This window comes from Prionailurus viverrinus, chromosome E1, assembly GCF_022837055.1.
Source record: "Prionailurus viverrinus isolate Anna chromosome E1, UM_Priviv_1.0, whole genome shotgun sequence".
Taxonomy (NCBI): domain Eukaryota; kingdom Metazoa; phylum Chordata; class Mammalia; order Carnivora; family Felidae; genus Prionailurus; species Prionailurus viverrinus.
Window position 1 is genome coordinate 10,569,043 of NC_062574.1, and position 22,582 is coordinate 10,591,624.

Here is a 22,582-nt window from a genome sequence, read left to right on the forward strand (position 1 = left end):
AAGTGGAACTGACGGCTGGCCAGACGTCACAGGGCTGGCCGTCAGCAAGTCCCTCCCTGCCGCGCGCACGGCCCTCCCTTCCTGCCGCTGGGGACCTTCCGGCTACGCTCCGGAGAAGATGTTCAGGGTCACCGTGAGAGTCACCTGGGGCTTCCGTTTACCTGGGAGATGAGGGTGTCACAAGCAGAAGATAAGCCAAAGCCCACCGAGATTCCAGTGACGTTGATCATCTGCCAAGAAACGCAAGGAGACGGGAAGGCATATTCTCTGTCTGCTCTGATCAGAGGCAGCCTCGAGCGTCCGACAACCCTCACCAGTCGGCCTACTCAGCCCCATTCTCCGCCCGGAGCCCCTGCACAAGTCCACTGGCCCCACTTTAACTAAAGGACGCGCACGAGTTGAGAGAGAGGAAACGTCTCGGCCAGAGGTCACGACAAAGCCTTTTGCTTTCTTAAGTCCCAGGCGTTTGGCTTCCTGACTTCAGAGGAACGTGAATCCTTCTCAACGGCAACGTAATGTGGTGGGGTGGCAGTTCTGGGTGAGTCCCCCTGCTCAAGGCCAAGTACGGCCTGTTACAATATCCCAAAGGGTTCTGAGGGCTCAGAATCAAGCCCCCGAAGCCAAGACCAGAGGGCTTCCAGGTGTACTTGTCTTGACCAGGGTCAGCAACTAAACCCCAGGGTCCCTGGAGCTTTGGGGAGCCCAGGGCAGCACCCCCAACACCAGGGAGTGGCGTCACAGGATGTCTGGAACCTGTTACCTCTACCTGAGTCTGCGGGGAGGTTACAGAGACAACAGCCCCAAACTGGACTCAGCCTAGAAGCACCAGCTTGCTTTCTTTCTCTTTCTGAAGTGTTTATTTTTGAGAGACAGAGAGAGAGTGAGTGCAAGCATGAGCAGGGGAGGGACAGAGAGGCAGAGAAACATAGGATCCAAAGCTGTACTGATGGAAGCAAGCCTGAGGCAGGGCTCGAACTCACAAACCGTGAGATCTTGACCTGAGCCTAGGTCAGACAATCAACCAACCAAGCCCCTCAGGCACCCCGAAGGACAGCTCTCTTGTGCTTGCTTGGCTAAAGAGATTTTGCCAGAGGCTTGCCAGGCGCGTTTGTTCCTCCCAGATTTCCAAACATTAAAACCACAAAGGGATAATTAAGCCCGGGGGTTTCTCACATTGTTCCCCGAAAGCAAGACAACCTGTGTATACCCAAGACCCGGTTCAGAGTAGTCTTGCCCAGTTCCGAGATAGCAAACACCAACGGCTAAGTAAGGTGGACGTGTGCCTTAGCAGAGAGCACCAAGGGGAAGTTGGGGAGGCTGAACAGGGGCACACAAGCCACCGAATCCACCTTCCTAGAGACACCTCGCTGGCCAAACAATACAAGTTGGCAGGGTCGTTTGGCCAGACAAAGCCACTTAGCCCCTGGCAGAGGTCAATGACATCTCTCTTTGGTTTTGGGGACTCCTATCCAGGATACAGTGAGGATTTGGGGTTCCTCCCAATTTTAGGTTTGGACACTAGGATCCAGGATTCCATCTTCCACTTCTGTGTCAGGGAGATGAAAGTCAAGGCGGAGGTGGGGGGTGTCACAGTCTCTCCTGATGAAGTCAGACTTCACCCCCCCCCCCCCTTTAGGATTCCCTTCTCCCAGATGTGGGACCAAGAACAGAAGGCCAGAGCGCCACGGATTACAAATTCACTGATGTGGGAGGCGGAGTAAGGGCCCTCCAAAGATGTCCCATCCCAACCCCCGGAACCCCGGGAAAACATGAGGTTACGTGGCAAAGAAGAATTATAGCTGCAGACGGAAAAATGGTTACCCCCTCGCCAACACCATGTTTTCAGCCCAGTGAAACCCCTTGGCGACTTCTGACCTCCAGCAGCATAAGATGATATGCTGGGTTGTTTTAGGCCATTAAATAGCGACACCTCGTAACAGCAGCAAGAGGGAACTCAGACAGACGGCTTTCAGAAACGTGTGTCGGCAAGTCCCCTACGTACCGCAATCGCGAGGGTGACGGCGTCCAGTTCCAGCTTCCCCAGGTGGCCACAGAACACGGAGCTCACGAAACTGATCAGAAACACCATCAACTGGGCCAAGAACTGGGAAGAGACAGAAAAGGAGTTGCGGGTGAGTGTCCCAACTGTCACAGCCGAAGGAGGGTGTGAGGGCCGGGGGGCGGGGGGCGGGGCGCCCTCACCCTCTGCAAATCAACGCCAGTAACAGAATCTGGCTGGTATCGGCCTCTGCCAACTTTCACAGGCCAACACGCAACTTCAGGTAGGCTTCCAGAAGGATGGTAAAAAGTTCATCTGCGACCGCTACCAGAATCACATTTTTAAAACGTTTTTTAGGGGCGCCTGGGTGGCGCAGTCGGTTAAGCGTCCGACTTCAGCCAGGTCACGATCTTGCGGTCCGGGAGTTCGAGCCCCACGTCAGGCTCTGGGCTGACGGCTCGGAGCCTGGAGCCTGTTTCCGATTCTGTGTCTCCCTCTCTCTCTGCCCCTCCCCCCGTTCATGCTCTGTCTCTCTCTGTCCCAAAAATAAATAAACGTTGAAAAAAAAAATTAAAAAAAAAAAAAAACGTGTTTTAATTGTTTATTTTTGAGAGAGAGACAGAGTGAGAGCAGGGGAAGGGCAGAGAGAGAGAGAGAGAGAGAGAGAGAGAGAGACACAGAATCCGAAGCAGGCTCCAGGTTCTGAGCTGTCAGCACAGAGTCCCATGCGGGCTCGAACTCACGAACCATGAGATCGTGACCTGAGTGGAAGTCCAACCCTTGGAGCCAGCCAGGCGCCCCCAGAATCACATTTCTGAGAACTTTCTAGCTTTTTAAATTGATTTTTCACTGCAGAGTCTCAGGCCGCACGTCACATGTGTACATTCTCTGAAGTTGTCAGAGGCTGCCTTCTGGGATAACCCCCCTGTTCTCCCAAATTCCTAGTGAGGACTGGAGAGAATGCCGCCTTCAATCAGTTCCACAGGCAGGAACACCTAAGGCAGACACGAGGTTATCCTGCTGGAAGGTCAGCGGGCTCTGGAATCTTGGGGAGAGACATCCCCAATCTGCCAAGCATGTTTAATTCTTGAATCCTATGAAGGCTCAGAAAGGAGGGCAAATTCAGCTTCTGGAACAATGAGCCATCATTCCAGGAACTACCATGACTTGCTCCCCAAGGTTGCAGCTGGATGTTTGGACACTTACCTTATCTCCTTAGATTAATTTTTTTTCTTTCTTTTTTCTCCTTAGGTTAACTTAAAGCCACCTCCCAGGGCGCCTGGGTGGCTCAGTTGGTTAAACCTCTGATTTCCACACAGGTCGTGATCTCGCGGTTCACGAGTTCGAGCCCTGTGTCGAGCTCTGTGCTGACAGCTCAGAGCCTGGAGCCTGCTTCGGACTCTGTGTCTCCCCCGGTCTCTCCCGCTCCCCCACTCTCTCTCTCTCTCTCTCTCAAAAATAAAGTAAGAATAAAATTAAAAAACACCTCCCACCCTCACCTGCCAGAGCAGTGGAGTACCTCTCGGGAAAACCCTTCTTTCCCAGGAGGCTTATGTGCTCTCACCCCCACTCTCTGGGAGACAGAACAGAGGCCTAAGGATTGACAGCTGCTGCTGGGGTCTGCCCCATGGGCCCCTTTCCAAGCTGATGGGACACAGAGGAGCTTGTGCTGGTCCCATCGGCAAAGGGAAAGGGACTCCTCCTGCTCAGACCTCAGACAAGGTTCCATCTTTCTTGGGCCCCCAAGTGACACAGCTTCTCATCTGACAGGACCTTCTGCTATGGAGCAGAAGGGATGCTTTCAAAACGTATTGCAGAAGTAAGCCAAAAACCAAAGAGCAGGCAGGGGACAACGAGAAGCTGGGGGCAGGGGTGGAAATAAAAAAGGTTGGCATGGAAACCCAATCCTATAGAACCCAAGCCTAGAGCCAAGGTATCCCCCGTAGGCCTGTGCCAGTGGGACGGGCCAGGATCTGGGCCTCGTCACCATCCTCACAGATGTTCTCTGTGGTTCCGTCCAGGGGACCTTGCTGTCTCTTCGACTGTGCATTTATATAACTTTAAAGATCATGGGGTCCTTTTTTTTTTTTTTTTTTTTTTTTTAGTAAACTCAGTATCACGGTCACTAACTTCTCAGCCTCCGTGCATGTGACAGTGGCAAATGGCTGTATCACAGAATCTGTTTTCCTCTTTTCCACAGAACGTTATTTCTACGACACAGTGCCCAGTCCCCCCACAGGCCACATGTGAGCTGTTTTCCGTGGCTTCACGTAAAAACGTGCTCAGTCTCATCTCTCATCAGGCCTCTGGACCACTTTCCCAATTCTGCTCTAACTGATCATGCTACACAGAACGCCTTTTGTAGTTGGGCAGGGAATGGGCATTTTTGTAGGCCAAGTGTCCCGTCCACCAGTGGGAATAGTTATGTTTCTTAGATGAAAAGGCCAGGAAGTCTAGCTGAGTTCAGCTAACCCATGTGAGATGCAGTGTTGAGGCCACTGAACACTTGCTGGGGTCATGGCAGTAACATGGGGTTCAGGTCGCCCAACACAGCAGCCTTTTGTGACCTTCAGTCCCAGGAGGATCCTGGCTCCAGGGTTGATGTCTGTTAACCGCGTAACGTTTATATCCTGGTTTCAAGCCCTTTGGGTGAGCTCTTGACCATGGCTGTGGTCCCTACACATAAGGATCACCTGAGGAGGGTGCCTGGGTGGCTCACTGGGTTAAGGGTCCAGCTCTTGATTTCGGCTCAGGTCATCATCTCATGGTTGTTAGTTCAAGCCCCGCATTGGGCTCTGTGCTGACAGAGTAGAGCCTGCTTGGGATCCTCTCTCTCTCTCTCTCTCTCTCTCTCTCGGCCCCTTCCCTGTGCTCACTCTCTCTCCCTCAAAATAAATAAATTCAACAAAAATTTTTTAAAAATTAAAGGATCACCTGGGGATATTGATCAGAAAGCTAACACCCGGCCCCTAGCTTAAGAGACTGATTCTGGACATCAGCGGGGCTGTGAGATCTGCGTTTCGACACCCCAACGCCCACCCCATGCACACCCAGTCAAGACGTGTTGGTCAAGGACAAGATCCTCCCAAATTGTCCCATCACACGGCATGTTGCTGTGCCTGGGGAATTAACCAATTCCCGACACAGGTTTGTTCCCCCGGGCGCCTCAGGGGCCGCTGTCTCCACGACAGCATGACTGGCAATGGCTACATGTAGTCAAATGCACAATAGAAATGGCCAAACTGGGGCCGCCCGGGTGGCTCAGTCAGTTACACATCCGACTTCAACTCAGGTCATGATCTCACGGTTCATGAGCTCGAGCCCCACGTAGGGCTCTGCACTGACAGCTCAGAGCCTGGAGCCCGCTTCAGATTCTGTGTCTCCCTCTCTCTCTGCCCCTCCCCTGCTCACATGGTCTCTCTCTCTCAAAACTAAATAAATATTTTAAAAAAAGAAAAAAAAAAGGAAATGCCCAAACTAGTGGGTGGGGGGTGGCTAAACAGTGATGGGTACTAAGGAGGGCACTTGTTGGGATGAACGCCGGGTGTTACGTGGAAGCGATGAATCACTAAATTTTATTCCTGAAGCCATTATCCCGCTATATGTTAACTTGGGTTTAAATAAAAATTGATTTAGGGGCGCCTGGGTGGCGCAGTCGGTTAGGCGTCCGACTTCAGCCAGGTCACGATCTCGCGGTCCGTGAGTTCGAGCCCCGCGTCGGGCTCTGGGCTGATGGCTCAGAGCCTGGAGCCTGTTTCCCATTCTGTGTCTCCCTCTCTCTCTGCCCCTCCCCCGTTCGTGCTCTGTCTCTCTCTGTCCCAAAAATAAATAAACGTTGAAAAAAAAATTATAAAAAAAAATAAAAATTGATTTAATTTAATTAATTAAAAAAAAAAAGTGGCATCTGTTTCTTCCTGCCACGGAGACCCTGCTCATTTTTCGGCCAGACAAACAGAACTCTTGCTATGTGGCCGCTTTGGAAGGGTGCTCTCCAGGGCCAGATGCCGGGGAGGCAATGGGTGTGTGCCATACGAGACAGTTCTAGAAGGCCCTGGTCTCACCCCCCCTTCCCATGGATGCCTGAAAGCTTACTCCTGTAGCGAGAGGCCAGCACTGGAAGGAGCCTGCGAGGTCGTTGGCTACGGCCTCTTCTTTGACACCCGAGGAAATCCAGGCAGGCAGGCTGAGCCACCAGCCCCAACTCACATAGCTGGTTAGTAACAGAGGTAGGACCCAAGTCACCGGACTCCCAGATGGTCAACTGGGGTCAACATCTTTGGAGCACCAAGTACGCGCCAAGCACTAGGGAGACGGACGGAAGTAACATGAACACCATCCGCTCCATTCCTACACCAATGGAACCCGCCGCGTAGCACAGAAAGATGTTCGTCGTGGAATAACACCGCCAGTGACACACGTGATGGGTGCTACAAAGGAGGCAGGAGCTCCGAGAGCACACCCTGGGAGGCCGAGAAGGTTCTGGGAGAAATGAAGTTCAGCTGAAACCTGAATGGTGAAGGTGGGCGGTCTGTCTGGGGAGAACGTTCCAGGCAGAGGAAACGCCGAGTGGCAGGAGGGTGTGGGGTCTGAGGCAAGGCTGGGGCACTGAAAGGAGGCTGGGTGAAGCACCAGTGGGAGACTGAAACAAGAGACCAGACCGTGAGGGCCTCACGGAGACCAACGAAGGAAGGGGACAAGCTCACACAGCACATCTGAAGAGGAATTTGGTGGCTCCAAGTGGAGCAGTGGGGCCAACATAAGAGGGAGACACAAGCTGGAGGCAGTAGTGGCCCAGACCTGGAGTGTGGAGGAGGGGAGGTGAGCAGGTGCATCTGGCGGAGAGACAGCGAGGCCTGGGTGAGGGAGGGGACAATGGAGGAGGGTCCTGGACCACTCCCTTCCCCTCATGCCCATCACCCTTTGAGATGCCTCCCACTCTTTTAGACCTTCGTCAGCCAAGCCTAGATTGTCTTCTGCCTTCTGGAAGCTTGCTCCTGCCGAATCCTACATGCGTCACTAAGTACTGCCCGCTGATTATTTCCCCACTGCCTATAGGATAAAAATCAAACCATCAGCCTGCAGGTCTGGTGTCTCTCCTGACTGCCATCCAGCCTGTCTGTCCAGACGCCCCTCACCGTGCGGGGCTCGCTCTGTCGTTCTGCCCTGCAGCCCTAGAAGGTTCTCCAGCTCCCTCTCAAGTATTCCTTTCTCCACACAGATGGGAACAAGCTCCCTCAGTTTGGGTCCAGGCGATTCCCCCTCCTTTTCCACCCTCGGCAATGCTGCGCACAGCCCATGCTCCTAGAGAGCAGGCAATCCCTCCTTGGGATTATTTTTCAGGACTCCGACTCAGCCTGGCAGTGAAGATAAAATGCTAATGACAAAGACAAAGTAGAAAAGCCCAAGGCTAGGTAATTTCAACCACCGCCTCCCTCCCTCACAAATACGTTTTCTGCAGAATAAATGGAACATGCGCCGACGTGTTTTCTGATATGCACCTTGTTCCCTTGCGTTAGGCATATTCTCTCCTTACAGGCCTCATCTGAGGTTCATTCGGAGTGGAAGAGAAGTAAGTCCTAATACCTGGGCCTCGATACTATCTTGGATCCATGTTAATATGAGAGGCTGGAAGGGAGGCAGTCAATGGGAGAGACAAAATCACAAGGTGGAGATTCAGACCAGGCATCCTACCTAATTGACGGTGGAGCCTTAGTCTGGGACACTGAGTGTGGAAAGAGACTAAATAATGAGTGACAGCACTCTATGACCTCTTTGGGTAAAGCAGTCAGGTACAAACCCCCACCCAAAGGGCTGGAAGGAAATTCCCAAATTGCCCGGGTGGGGAAGTTTCAGAGTGTTTTTGTTACCTTCTTTGTCCTGGTTTTCTACTTTTGTCTATAAGTAATATACATTGGGTAAAGCAGTCAGGTACAAACCCCCACCCAAAGGGCTGGAAGGAAATTCCCAAATTGCCTGGGTGGGGAAGTTTCAGAGTGTTTTTGTTGCCTTCTTTGTCCTGGTTTTCTATTTTTGTCTGTAAGGAACATACATTGTATCGGTAATTAACACAGTCATATACATACAAACACACACGGGTTCCAACAAACACAAAGGGCCCAACAGATCAACAACTCAGGCTAGTGCTGATCCCTGGAGACCGGGAAGGTCCCCCTACATCAAGGGAGACCAGGTTACAAGGGGGACCAGAGAGACGAAGGACTTGTCCTGGGAGAGGCTAGGTCTCAGCAAGCCGCCTTGTGGTGTTGTATTATTAGAGCAATAACAGCCTTATAGAAGAAGCCTTTTCTCACAGCAAGTCTGACAGCACATTGAGCCAAAGCCCAGATTTCTATCCTTATTTTAGGGATGAATAAACAAAAGCTAGAAGAGGTTCGGGAACTACTCAAATTCACATAGTCGTTTCCCAACCTGCCTTCTGAGATCAAAGCAGGGAATAGCCCCCCAGATACAGAGATTCCAAACCACGCATTCTCTCTCTCCATTCTCCAAGAAGAGGTTCACAAACACCTTCCTGCTAGATAGAATTTCATTTCACGGCTTTACCCCTGGCATTACTCTTGCCCCCAGGCACACCACAGCAGGGATCCTGAGAGCCCTCAACCAGTGACGTCACCACGCCAGGAAGTGCCACGTGACCGCCTTAGCCGGTGCAGGTGCAGAACTCCTACCAAGTGGCCGAAAGCTTATTCCCGCCTTGAAACCCCAACTGGTTCTTCTTGTCCAATGAAATGACTCTCACTCCGTTCACTTCAAAACCACCAAAACTGTCAGGAGAACAGGGCTGGGATTATATTTTTCGGTGGTTCCTGTGGCTTTCAAAACCCACATTACTTTTAAATAGACAAGGCAGAAAAAGCCCTAACCTTAGAACGATAAGAAAAAAACCTCAGCCCCACAGAGAACCACATTAAAAACTTTCTACGTCTTTAACACACACAATGACGGGGGAGGAGAGTGAGAGACACGATGCCTCTGGTTTCCTCGTGCAGAGAGTGACAATAATCCCGAAGGGTCCGGAGATCTAAATCCAAGAGAGACGGGCAATTCACCTTCCTCCTCCCTGCCTCGAGACCATTTAGCGACCTGAAATCCCCACTCGACAGCTAGTTTTCAAGCCAACCAGATTCCCCGAATGTTCTGCGGTTCGGGAACCGGCTTGCTTCGCTGGAATCCTCCCCCAGCGAAGGCACCCGTGGAGCGCCTTTAGGCCAGCAGGTCCCGGTTCCTTCGGGGCTCCCCATGCCCGGGCGGGGGGCAGCTGCGCCACCTGTGCCCGGCGGGTCGGCCCCCGGGACGGTGCAGAGCGCGACCCGGGACGCACGCGGAGGCACCGGGACGCGCGCCCGCGCGGCTCTGGGCACCGAGTCCCCGGGCGCCCGCGCGTCTGCCGCCAGCTCGCTCTGACCCCCTCCCTCCCCCTAGGTCACCCGGGGCGACACGCGTGCCGGGCCCCCGACCCGCCGGGCCCAGCCTCCGACGGAGGCTACCTTACTCACCGCGGGGCCCGCCAGAATCAGGAGCGCCCGCAGCTCCTCTCGGAAGCCGGGCAGGAGCTGGCAGCGAGGCCCACGACGCTCGGGGGTGGCCCCCTGGCCGCTCGGCTCGGACACCTCTATAGCCTCCATGCGCCCGGAGTTCTGCGGCCGGAGAGCGTGGAGACGGCCTCCTGGAGGGCGCAGTGCCGCCCCCACTCCAGTCCCCGCCCCAGACCTCCCGCCGCGCGCCGGGAGCCCGCCCGCAGCCCGGGGCCCCGCCGTGCGCGCCCCCTGCCCGGACGCGACCTTGGGCGCCTCCCTTGCACCCCTGCACCGCTGCGGACGCGACTCCTATCGGGAAGGCAGCGTTTGCAAAAGCTCTGGAAACACCCAGAAAGCGTTCGAGGGGCTGGGCCCTCGGAGCCGCGGACGCCAGGGCTCGCCCCGGCCCTGCGCCTGCCCCGGGGGTTGCAGGCTCTGAAACGTGTGGCCAGGAAGGACCTCGAGTCATCGCTCCGGGACGGGGCTGGCGGCCAGCCAGGGGCGCGGGCTGGGCGCACGCCCGCCCTGGCGGGCACCTGGGCTTTGGTGGCCCCCGCTCTGCGGAGTGCGCCCAGCACCCGCTTTTGAGGCTGCGTTTGGAATTGACGTACTCTCTTTCCCCCCCCCCAACTGTGTTACAGAACTTAGAATCTACCAGAATAGAGCGACAAGCCCACATTTCCCAAACAGAACGATTCCCGTTCGGCCGGGCTTCTTGGGCATTTATCCTGAATCAGCCTGAAGTGGGAGAACCAGGACCTTTTCGTCCACAAAGGAGGATTTGAGGGACACCTGCCGCGTGGTCCCCGGGAGAGCAGAGCAACTTGCTTGCTTGCCTCCTAGACCCTCCGTTGCCTCCTCCGTAAACTCGGAATAGTTTCTCCACCGCTGGTTCTGGTGAGGATGAAATGAGGTTGTGTCGGTGAACGACGTGCCTTCAGTCTGGTACACGATCCTTGCCCCGCAGACGTTAGTTACCAGGATAGGGTGATTTCTGTAATAGTGGAAATTCCTTCTCTTGCAGAAGCGATCCAACTTAAGCAAAGAAAATGGAAAGCATAAAGTTTGGGGCTCCCCAAGCCAGGAAGTTTGGATACAGGGATTTTAAATCAAGGTCTTCAGTGTTCTCCCTGTCCCCCATCTCTCCTCCCCTTCCCTCTCGTCTTCCCACCGGTTTTGATTCTCTCCTTGGTTTCATTTTTTTCTACACAGGCAGCCTCTCTTTTCCTGTGCTGGGCAGAGCTGCCTCTGGGAACCCTCACCCCTTTCTTTCCCACCCCGTAAACCAGATAATAAGGCCCTCTCTCTTCTAGCTCCAAACAAATAAAGAGACAAAAACCAGAGAGAAAACTTGAGTGGTCAGATGGAGGTTTCTTGCCCACTTTTGGGAAAATCATCCCGGGGAAGGAAAAGAGGGTCTAATGTTTGCCTAGACCTGGACCATGCGCTCAGGCCTGTCTCCAAAGGGTTGGGCTCTGTGATTGGTAATAGTCTCACCAGAATTACATGCAGGAAAGTGGAGAAGGAGGTGAGGGTCCCAATAGACAAAAACCCTAGGATATACGCTGACTCTCCAATCACGGTCGTTCTTTACTAGTATTCCGGAGTCTTGGCCAATATAACCAGACGTGGAACGGAAGTGTGATATATATGTGTGTGTATATAGATTTATATATATGTAGAGAGAGAGAGAGGCCAAAGCATTACAATTGTAGTTACAATTACACACGATCCAAATTAAGCAAATGGGAAAGAAAGCTAATAGACTTCATAAGGGGATTTAACAAAGTTGCTACGGACAAGTTCTTCAACAGATAATTCCAGTCCTTTACATTGGTAATACCATATATGAATATACTGGAGGCAGAAATCGCTTTCACAACAGCAACAAAGCCTCCTTGTGATGGGAAGCATCATTTCTCACTCCCTAAGGGGGCTGTGCACAGTGACTTCCTTCCAAAGGGCACAGTCTGCAACAGTGGGGGCGGGGTGGGGGATTCGTCACTTTAAAGTGGAGAAAACTGGCAACGCTCCCTCAACCAGATGATCAAGGTCACTATCAAAATCATACGGATAGCATGCACCTGTCTGAGTTCCCTATGGCTGCTGTGACAAGTTACCACAACCTTGATGGCTTGAAACCACAGAAGGTCATTCTTTCATAGTTCTGGAGGCAGGATGTCTCCAATCAAGGACTTAGCAGGATTGGTTCCCTCTTGGAGGCTCAGAGGGGGAATCTGTTCCGTGCTTCTCTCCTAGCTCCTGGTGGCTGCCTGCAGTCCGTGATATTCCTTCTTTTGTGGCCACATGATCCCAATCTCTGTCTCTGCCACCACTTGGCATTCTCCCTGGGCATCTACCTCCCTGGGCACCACTCAGTCTTTTTTTTTTTTTTAACTGTTTAATTTTTATTTTTTTTATTGTTTATTTTTGAGAGAGACAGACAGACAGCGTGAGTGGGGGAGGGGCAGAGAGAGAGAGGGAGACACAGAATCCGAAGCAGGCTCCAGGCTCTGAGCTGTCAGCACAGAGCCCGACGCGGGGCTTGAACCCACGAACCGTGAGATCGTGACCAGAGCCAAAGTCAGATGCCTACCCAACTGAGCCACCCAGGCACCCCTATTTTATTTCTTTTTTTTTTTTTTTCAATGTTTATCTATTTTTGGGACAGAGAGAGACAGAGCACGAACGGGGGAGGGGCAGAGAGAGAGGGAGACACAGAATCGGAAACAGGCTCCAGGCTCCGAGCCATCAGCCCAGAGCCTGACGCGGGGCTCGAACTCCCGGACCGCGAGATCGTGACCTGGCTGAAGTCGGACGCCCAACCGACTACGCCACCCAGGCGCCCCTTTTTTTAATGTTCATTTATTTTGTGTGTGAGAGAGGTGGGGGGAGGGGAAGAGAGAGGGAGAGAGAGAGAGAATCCCAAGTAGGCTCAGTACTGTCAGCCCAGAGCCCTGCGTGGGGCTCTGTCTCACAAACCGTGAGATCGTGACCTGAGCCAAAATCAAGAGTCAGATGCTTAACCGACTGAGCCAACCAGCTGCCCCCCCGAAACAAATACCTTTCTGAAAAAGGAAAGCAATGGGGAAGAAAAGTAGACCTTGTCAATTGATAATTAGTTTAAAACAGCACACAGTTACATTAAGACTAGATAACTTGATCAAGGAAACGGTGGTCAGCCAAGACATGGACCTCATCCATAGGCATTCTCTTACACTAGAAAGTCCTATTTGGCCATTGGAGTCAATACATAAGCAAAGGATTACTTCAAGAATGGTTGTGGGAAAGCATGCTTGACTTGGACAGTGCTGGGATCTTGACTGACATGCCATGATATCCGCAGATTTATTCAGAAAGATTGTGTCTCGTTAAGATACTAGGACTTCCCGGTCAATCATATCCCTACTTCAATTCATGTCTGATTCCCCCTAGATGAGTAATGCATTGACTTTGCTGATGATGTGTGGAAAATTGTCATTACTATGTTCCTCTGTGGCTCCCGCTAAGAGATTTTTAGAAGGCACATATTGAAGTTACTTTTGTCTGCTTTTTTCCCCCCAGTGTTCACTGAAGTAATCACATTTTCTTTTCTTTGAGGATTTCTTAAACTTTTTTTTTTTTCAACGTTTATTTATTTTTGGGACAGAGAGAGACAGAGCATGAACGGGGGAGGGGCAGAGAGAGAGGGAGACACAGAATGGGAAACAGGCTCCAGGCTCTGAGCCATCAGCCCAGAGCCCGACGCGGGGCTCGAACTCCCGGACCGCGAGATCGTGACCTGGCTGAAGTCGGACGCTTAACCGACTGCGCCACCCAGGCGCCCCTCTTTGAGGATTTCAATGTGAAGTTCATCATAGCTTCCCTGATGTGTAACCATCACTGATTCCTGGAATCAATTCCCCTTGATTATGGTCTAGTATCAGTGGTCTATGGTGGTGAATTTATTACTAGTGTTTCATTCAGGATTTTTATATCTGTGCACTCTTTTGTATATGTTTTCCCTGTCTTTGTCCAAGTTAGTTATCACACCATTTATAACCTCGTAGAATCAATTGTGAAGCTTTCTGTTTTTACGCTTTGTGATTATTAGAATATCATCAGAATTACCTGTTCTTTGGGGGCGCCTGAGTGGCTCAGTCAGTTAAGCATCCGACTCTTGGTTTGGGCTCAGGTCATGATTTCACGGTTTTCGAGTTCAAGCCCCGCATCGGGCTCTGCGCTGACAGCATGGAGCCTGCTCGGCATTCTCTGCCTCCCTCTCTCTCTTCCCCTCTCCTCCGCCACACGTGTAAATAAACTTAAAAAAAGAAGAAAGAATTATCGGTTCTTTGAAGGTTTGACGGCATTCATCTAGAAGACTGGCTGATGCCCTTTTTTTTTTTTTTTAGGAGCTATATTTAGTTTGAAAATAAGAAGAAAAAAAGGGGAAAGTTTCTGTTTCTTCCGAGGTTGCTGGTCTATTCAGATTTTCTACCTCTTCTTGAATCGATTTTGGCCAATGATAAACGTTTATAGGTTGTGGTTGTAACACATGACCACAGATTTACTTGGCTTGAAACAAGAAAATGTAGCCAGGGCCCAAGGGTGATGAGCACCTGACTCCAGCGGGGTCACAACCAGACCCCATTCGGCCACGCACCGCTGACAAAATCCAAAGACAGAGACGAGTGGAGGTGACACGAGAAACGGATTTACTTCCGTGAAGCCAACACCAGGAAGACAGCAAAGTAGCTTCTCAAAGACGTCGCCAAAGTGCCAGAAAAAAACCTTCCAGGGTTACACAAGGAAAGTGTGGGGCAAAGGTTGGCGGGTACTGGTGGGTGGGCAGTTATGATCGGGTCCATCAGTGTCTTGGAGCCAGCCCCCACCCTCCCCCCAGGGTCTCACTGGCTCAGGGCTGTCACTTAGCACTCGCTCGAGGGGGGGTAGTTTCGGTTTTCATCACCGGATGCTTTGCCCGAAGGGTCTTTTGCCCGAGCTAAGAGATAAGCCGGAAGAGAAGAACTGAAATCAGTCAGAAAGTTTGAGCTCAAAATGGAGGTAGTTGGAGTCTTTCAAAAACTTCAGTATTTTACCGAGGTCACAAGTCTGAAATGGGTTTTGTGGGGATAAGATCACGATGTGAGCAGGGCTGCGATCCTGCTGGGGGTTCTGGGGGGGGAATCCATTTTCTCGCCTTTTCCAGCATCTAAAGGCTGCCTTGGCTCGTGGCTCTTTCCTCCATCTTCGACGTCCATGGCTCTAACCTCTGCTTCATCGTATCTCCTTGTTCTGACCTTGACCCGCTTGCTCTCCTCTTGTAGGGACCTTGGAGGTTATACTGGGCCTACTTGATAATATTTGCATGCACGATCCTTAAATGAATCACATCTGCAAAGTCCCTTTGCCACGCAAAAGGGACCGCTCAGAGGTTCCGGGGGTTAGAGTATAGACGTCGTTGGGGGGCCATTATTCTGCATACCACACTCGCTGGGTTCTCAGCATGTGCCTGGCTTTCCGGTATTCTTTATTCTGAAGAACTCTTCATTATAGAGTGGGTGATTTCTCAAGTAGCCGCTTTTTAGAAAAGCTATGCAATATATATTTTATGGAGCCTTGCATGCCACCTTATTTGTCTTCTGTTCACACATTAGAGATACCCCATTGCTTCTAGCATAGTGTGTTACAGACGAAAGTCCGAAGCCACTCTGATTCTTCTTATTATGGGGAACAGTGCGGTGGTCGTTGTGGCTAATTTTCCAATATTCTTTTCACTCCAAATGATTCATCTTAGCCAGTCCTGCTAATCTCATTTCCCTTGTCAGGGCTCTGTGTCGGAATGGAGACACATACCCCAGTTCTACCCGTGACCCGTGACAGAATCTGATGGAATTTCCGGGAAAGATCTCCTTGTCTCTAAGAAAGAGTCATAGAAGGAAGAGGCCCTTGTTTTCCCCTTCAAGTCTTGCTATATCTACGCGTGATGCCTAGAAGTCCAGCCACCGGCCCAGGGATGAAGCCAATACTGGGAAAGAGTACAGCCAAAAGAGTCGCAGATGTGAAAGACTCCGAGAGAGAGAGAGAGAGAGAGAGAGAGAGAGAGAGAGAATGAGCTACAGAGAGATTATAAATAAACCACTGTGAAAGGTAAGTTACCATCATTCACAAGATAGGGAAAAGCTTTCTTAAAATTGCAATGTTGTGGGGCACCTGGGTGGCTCAGTCAGTTAAGCATCCGACTTCAGCTCAGGTTGTGATCTTGCGGTCCGTGAGTTCGAGCCCCGCTTCGGGCTCTGTGCTGACAGCTGGGAGCCTGCTTCCGATTCTGAGTCTCCCTCTCTCTCTGCCCTCCCCCACTCATGCTCTGTCTCTCTCTGTCTCAAAAATAAATAAACGTTAAAAAAATTTTTTTTAATTGCGATGTTGTGCTTTATAATAAGAAATATATACTGTGTTTGGTGTTCATCCCGTTTCTGGCCCAGAGCCCCTAAAACCATTGGAATTCCCTAAGTGATAGGAGAAATCGAGAAGTCTTTTTTTGGTGACTTTTGGACCTCACCTAAGGGTGAGAGCTGTTTGCCACTTGAGCCAACTATGTGGTTAGAGGCATTTGGTTTTACCCCCAACCTACAAGGAGGGGAGAGGGGGTTGGAGGTCGAGTTCGACTGCCAATGGCTAATGATTTAATCAATCGTGCCTATTTAATGAAGCCTCCATCAAGACCCCAAAGGGGATGGGGTTCAGAGAGCTGCTGGGTCGGTGACCAGGTGGCTATTCGGAGACAGTGGCCCTTGGAGAACATGGAGGCTCCCCGCTCTTTCCCACACCCCTTGCCCTGTGTGTCTCCTCCATCTGGCTGTTCCTGAGTTATATCCCTTCATCCTAATAAACCAGTAATCTAAGTAAGTAAACTGTTTCTCTGAGTTCTGTGAGCTGCTCTAGCAAATTAATTTTTTAGGGTAGGGGTCACGGGAATTGGATGGTATTGGAATTGGAATTGGAATTGGAATTGGCATTGGAATTGACTTGAACTGGAGGATGAGGGACACCCTGCCAGTGTCCGAGAATTGTTTGGTGGGTGGGGAACCACCCCCAACCAACACACACACACACACACACACACACACACACACACACACACATTGGAATTGGGTGCAGAATGCTTCTTATAAACGTACACACAGAGAAAGAGAACAAACCACCTGTTTTAGTCACCCACAGGTCAACAAATAAAACACAGAACCTCAACACTAACCAGCTGGTTGAGCTGCAGCTGCTATAGGGCTCCTCTCCGTTCCAGGGAGGGAAAATAACCACTTTTCCTCTTAAGTGATTTCAGCTCGTGCTGGTGTGTGCCCACAAAAACATAACGGGGCTTCCCGGGAGGTATCGGAATCCGCAAGATAAATGAAGAAATAACCTAAAGATCCGAATTCCTGTAGGCTCCCATCTGACGAGGCTCTGCAAATGGTCCGACCGTGTATCTCCCCCACTCCCTGCCATGGAGGCGTAAGTAGCTGTATGCAGGTCAGAACCAGACCCAAACCAGACTTGGCCAAGAATCAGACATAACCCGGGACAGAAACAGAGCCAGAAGACACATAGAAGACACGGGGTCAGGGGCGCCTGGGTAGCTCAGTCGGTTAAGCTTCTGATTTCAGCTCAGGTCATGATCTCGCGGTTCGTGAGTTCAAGCCCCGCGTCAGGCTCTGTGCTGACAGCTCAGAGCCTGGAGCCTGCTTCGGATTCTGTGTCTCCCTCTCTCTCTGCCCCTCCCCCACTCGCCCTCTGTCTCAAAAATAAATAAACATTAAAAAAATTTTTTAAATAAATAAGACACAGGGTCAGTGAGAGCCAAGCTTTATTGCTTCGTGAGATTCTTGCTGGGCTGGGCTGGGCTGGCACCAGCCATTCTTCGTGTAGAAGCAACAGGCTAGAGCAACGGAACCTTGAACAAGGCAGAAGGGCCCGTAAGGACCCCCGAGCTGAACGCAAACAGGCTCATTAAGTGACCCACTTCGAAAGAGCCACAGGCCCTCACTGACCAATCACAACCGGGCAGTGGGTAAGATTAACCGAAAAGGGAAAATTCCATGTTCCCATGCTCCCTCACCCCACCCTGTGGCAGGTGGTCTCTCCTTTGCTGTCCTGCCGCTGCTCGCTTGCAGTGTATTCAGTAAACTCCCATCTCTCTTGTTCTGCCTTGGGTGAATTCTTCCACTGCGGGCACCACAGGCCCCCACCCAATCGGGACACTCCACGCTCCAAAGGGCAGTTTTCTTGGGTCTGGTGGTAAGCACTCCCAGTGTTTCAGTGGTGACCAGAAGACCCAGAAACACACGCATTTTCAAGTTTATCTATTTATTTACCGAGAGAGAAAAAAACACAAGCAGGGGAGGGGCAGAGAGAGAGAGAGAGAGAGAGAATCCCAAGCCCGATGCGGGGCTCAAACTCACAAACTGCGATACCGTGTCCCGAAGCGAAAGTCTGACGCTTAACCGGCCGAGCCACCCAGGTGGCCCGGAAACCGATGCATTTCAGACAAGAGAAGGAGGTTAAACTGCAGAACTGTTCCCACGTCAGACTTCAGAGATGGATTGTCAAATAAGGAAACACTACAGGTATTTAAAGAGGAAACAAATAAAGTCAAGATCTCCAAGGTTACCAAGTCTGTCCGTGACGCTAAGTCAATGAATAAATACATTTCACATGAAAATCATATCCATAAAGTTGGTGACACGTCTTCAGACGTCGGCATTACAAAAGTCGAGGGGCAGGATTTTAGGTCAGGACGTATACAACTTAGAGGACTCAGGTCTCACTGATCTGGGGAATCCAAGTGTTTGGTTTCTGATTTGCTCCTGCCTACAAGATGTCCCGGATGCACTTGCCATGTTAGCAAAGTACCAGCCTTGCTTCCCTCAGGAACGTGAATCTGGGAGTCCTGATGGATATGCCTGAGCCCTCCCTCCCTCGGGCTCCTCCCTAGCCATCCCTGGTCCAGTTTGGATGACGCTGCCTCTCACACTGAGGAAAACAGTCTAACGGATCTGATGCAGACAGCTTTCTTCTTCTTCTTCTTGCTTATATGGCCGATCTTGCCTTCGTCCTTGGAAGTCAGATGTTTCAGGAGAATCTGTCTGAGAGCAGATCTTCCTTCAAGTTCTCCTGACCCTGCTGGGCCCTTTATTCACATGCGTCCTCAGCTCAGCAAAACTGGCTTCACTTGATGAGGAAACCACCACCCACAGAGTCACTGGCCCCCAGTTCTCACAAACTCTGATGCCCCTGACTCCAAGGTTCCTTGTGTTTTTCACCATATCCCCTTACTGTCTTCTTGTGGGGTTTGTGAAGGTGAACAGGCTCTTTAGCTAACTGGGGTGCTGTTTTTGGAACGTAGGTACACTGTGTTTTAAGCATCTATGATGCTTCGAGAGGCTTTGAGTGTATTTTACGCCATGGTGGTGGTCCTGTGTCTCAGCACTTACAGAAGAAGGGAAAGTGGATTTTGATCTTAAATCAAGAGTCGGACTCTCAACCAGCTGAGCCATCCAGGCACCCCCACCCTATCATCTTAAAAGTAAAATTTAAATGGTAGAACCTCATCTCACCTACAGTGGGAAAGCCAGCATCCTTCCTGATACTATCTTCAAAAAGGCCTTCATGGTAGGTTGGAGAACCAGGGTTGGCGATTGATTCAGGCTAACTGGGGCCACCCCTTGAAACAGGATGGACTACAGGCTGTGGCAGAGAAAGAGGTGTGGGCAATGATCCATTAAAAAGCACTGTGGTTGAGCCAGCTCTCCGAGGGCCACCAGCACCAAGATCTCCCCCGTGACGATGTCTTCCATTAAGATTAAGTGCGTTTTGGGGGCACCTGGGTGGCTCGGTCGATGGAGCCTGATTGATGGATCAGGTCACGATCTCACAGTTCATGGGTTTGAGCCCCGCCTCAGGCTCTGTGCTGACCGCTTGCTGGGAGCCTGGAACCTGCTTCAGATTCTGTGTCTCCTTCTCTCTCTGCCCCTCCCCCTGCTCACGCTTCGTCTCACTCTGTTTCTCAAAAATAAATAAATGTAAAAAAAATTTAAAAAAAAATGATTAAGTGTGTTTTGCCCGGGTACGGCCGGTACGACCAATCTCCAGGGTGGGAGGAGGCGTCCAACGCTCTGGTCTTTGTAGAGATTTCTGCAAAAGAGTTTTGCCGGTGGGACTCGCTCAGCAAGCAAGCACAGCAAGTGATCGTGGATGTCCTGTCAGCTCTGTGGCCCTTCGCCAGTCGGGGGGCTATATGGCCACAGTCGGAACAAAGTTCTGTGCTTTGAACTGGGAAGATCAGTCAGCAGTTGTCCTGATCACAGTAAAAACAAGAACAGCAAGGTGGATCCTGATGGGAGAGATTTAGCTGGCACCGTGGCTGAGGAAACAACCCCAGAAGTTCTGGATGGCACCAGGGGCCCCTGTAGCCCCTCCTTCCTGACTGTGGGAAGGTCCTTGGGCCACGTGGACATCTCCAACGGATTGGATGGATCCCTGAACCATAAAATCTTCTATCACATTGGCAGCCTGTCCTCCGTGGATGCCTTTGACTGTGACCTGCAGACAGGAAAGATCTCCAACCGCAGAAGCGTTTACAAGCTGGAAGAAGAACAAATTCCAGATGGGATGTGTATGGATGCTGAGAGGGACCTCTGGGTGGCCTGTTAACATTGGAGGAAGAGTGATCCGCATAGATCCTGAGACAGGGGAAAGACTCCAAATCCTGAGGTTGGCCTGTTGATAAAACAACTTGCTGCTCCGGAAGGAGGGACTAGTCTGAAATGTAGGCGACCTGTGCCGGGATGGAATGGACCCCGAGGGTCTATTGCAGCAGCCGGAAGCTGGTGGAATTTTCAAGATAACTGGCCTGGGGGGTCAGAGGAACTCCTCCCTATCCCTAGGCAGGCTTTCTTTCTTACTGGAGGAAATTTCTCTCTTTTTTTTTTTTTTTTTTTTTTTTTTTAATGTTTCTTTTTGAGAGAGCAGGGGAGGGGCAGAGAGAAAAGGGAGACAGAAGATCTGAAGCAGGCTCTGGGCTAACAACAGCGAGCCGGGTACGGGGCTCAAACCCACAAACCATGAGAGCGTGACCTGAAACAAAGTCGGAGGCTTAACCCACTGAGCCACGCAGGCACCCTGAACTAGAGGAACTTTTGAAGATATGTAGAAAAGTCTACAGCCGAGGGCGCCTGGGTGGCTCAGTCCGTTGAAGGTCTGACTTCGGCTCGGGTCTGACCTCACCATTTGTGAGTTCGCGCAACAAACCTTTGACACGTGTGCTCAGTGGAAGCCCGTGTTCCTGTCCAAGAGAGCAGGGGACTACTTGTTGCCACCTTGGGCTGGGAGCACTGCCCCCTCAGGTGCAGCCACACATACCTCGACGGGTAATTCCTCCCTGCCCCGCTCACCGTGGCCTGACGCAGCACCCTGAGATTTTAGGCCCAGTTGGCCATCGCACAAACGTGTGGCCACAATCCCTTATGACCACGACCAGCAAACTCCAGGCAAGGCCAGAGGCTGACACCTGGGCCGGCTGCTGCCACGACATGAGCTCAGGGCGTTGGTCACTCATAGAGCCGCGCCTTGCTCAGCCACAAAGGAGCTCAAGCCCCCCAACCTGGCCAGGAGCTCCGACTCAGGGCTCCCCGGGGGTGCAGGGCACAGCTGGTCTGGGGCTGGATTTGGAGGCTAAAAGGAGACACCCTAGGTTCTGGTTTGGGACAGCCTAAGCCAAGCTAACTCAGTTCCCCGCGAAAGGAGACCTTTGGACTCTGAAAGAGGCAACATCGCCGAGGGGAAGGGGCCACCAGTCTGTAAATCAGAAGACCTGGGTTCTAGCCTTGCCATTGCCATTTCCTGGCTGCGTGACCACAGACCAGCCACCTCACCTTGAATTTTAATGTTCTTGCACTAAACGATGAGAATTAATTCTGAGCGGGTCTATTTCCATAAACTTATTGAGAGGGTCAAAGGGAAAAATGTGTGTAAAAGCACGGTGTGAACTCTATTGAAGGAGGCCACTGTGAGCCATTCTCCTCCTTAGAGATTATCTAGAATGCTCTGTGCACCCTTTATGACTATCAAGGTAAACGGTCCTCTCTTTTCTTTCTTGAACATCTTCAGTGGTGGGGACCTCATGATTTGTATCGGTTTCCCGGGCTGCTGTAACCAGTTGCCACATCTTAGTGGTTTAAACAACACAAATGTTCAGGTGCCTGAGTGGCTCAGTCGGTTAAGCATCAGACTTTGGCTCAGCTCATGATCTCCCAGTCCATGGGTTTGAGCCCTGCATCTGGCTCTTTTGCTGATAGCCCAGAGCCTGAGTCTGCTTTGGATTCTGTGTCTCCCTCTCTGTCTGATCTTCTTCTGCTCATGCTCGCTCTCTCTCTCTCTCTCTCTCAAAAATAAATAAACGTTAAAAAATTATAAACAACACAAATGTACTGGGGCGCCTGGGTGGCTCAGTGGGTTGAGCATCTGGGCTCAGGTCATGATCTCGCGGTTTGTGGGTTCGAGCCCCACAGTTGGGCTCTGTGCTGACAGCTCAGAGCCTGCAGCCTGCTTCGGATTCTGTATCTCCCTCTCTCTCTGCCCCTGCACTGCTCACACACTGATTTTCTCTCTCTCAAAAATAAAAGTCGACATTAAAAAAAGAAGAAGAAGAAGAGGGAGGTTCTTCACTATACTGAGACATGATATAAAATCACACACCACAGTTCTAATTCTGCTGACTTCTCTGTTTGCCACGTGATAGCTCTGGAATAATCTGAGGTAAGCACATCTTTTCTGTCCCCACCAAAATTCACAGGTTGAAGCTCTGTGACTGTATTTGGAGGTAGGGCCCTTAGGAAGTCATTAAAGTGGGGTGCCTCAGTGGCTCAGTCGTTCAAGCGTCCAAGTCTGGATTTCGGCTCAGGTCAGGTTCGTGAGATCGAGCCCTGTGTTGGCTCATGGAGCCTGCTTGAGATTCTCTCTCTTCCTCTCTCTCTTCCCCTCCCCCACTCTCTCTCTCTCTCAAATAAAT

General features: G+C 51.3%; 1 protein-coding gene and 1 pseudogene across 1 annotated transcript in view; one reads left to right on the forward strand and one right to left on the reverse strand.

Moving 5' to 3' along the window:
• The window catches only part of LOC125152098 (multidrug and toxin extrusion protein 1-like), a 38,570-nt gene extending 28,870 nt beyond the window's left edge, over window positions 1-9,700 (reverse strand). The window contains exons 1-3 of the mRNA XM_047833836.1: window positions 9,517-9,700; window positions 2,003-2,104; window positions 162-230 (exon numbers count right to left, since the gene is read on the reverse strand). Of these exons, the coding sequence (XP_047689792.1) occupies window positions 162-230; window positions 2,003-2,104; window positions 9,517-9,645 (300 nt within the window). The 5' untranslated portion in view covers window positions 9,646-9,700. The remainder of the gene's footprint in view (window positions 1-161; window positions 231-2,002; window positions 2,105-9,516) is intronic.
• A 9,659-nt stretch (window positions 9,701-19,359) lies between these two features.
• On the forward strand, window positions 19,360-20,459 carry LOC125152093 (regucalcin-like; annotated as a pseudogene).
• The last annotated feature ends 2,123 nt before the right edge of the window (window positions 20,460-22,582 follow it).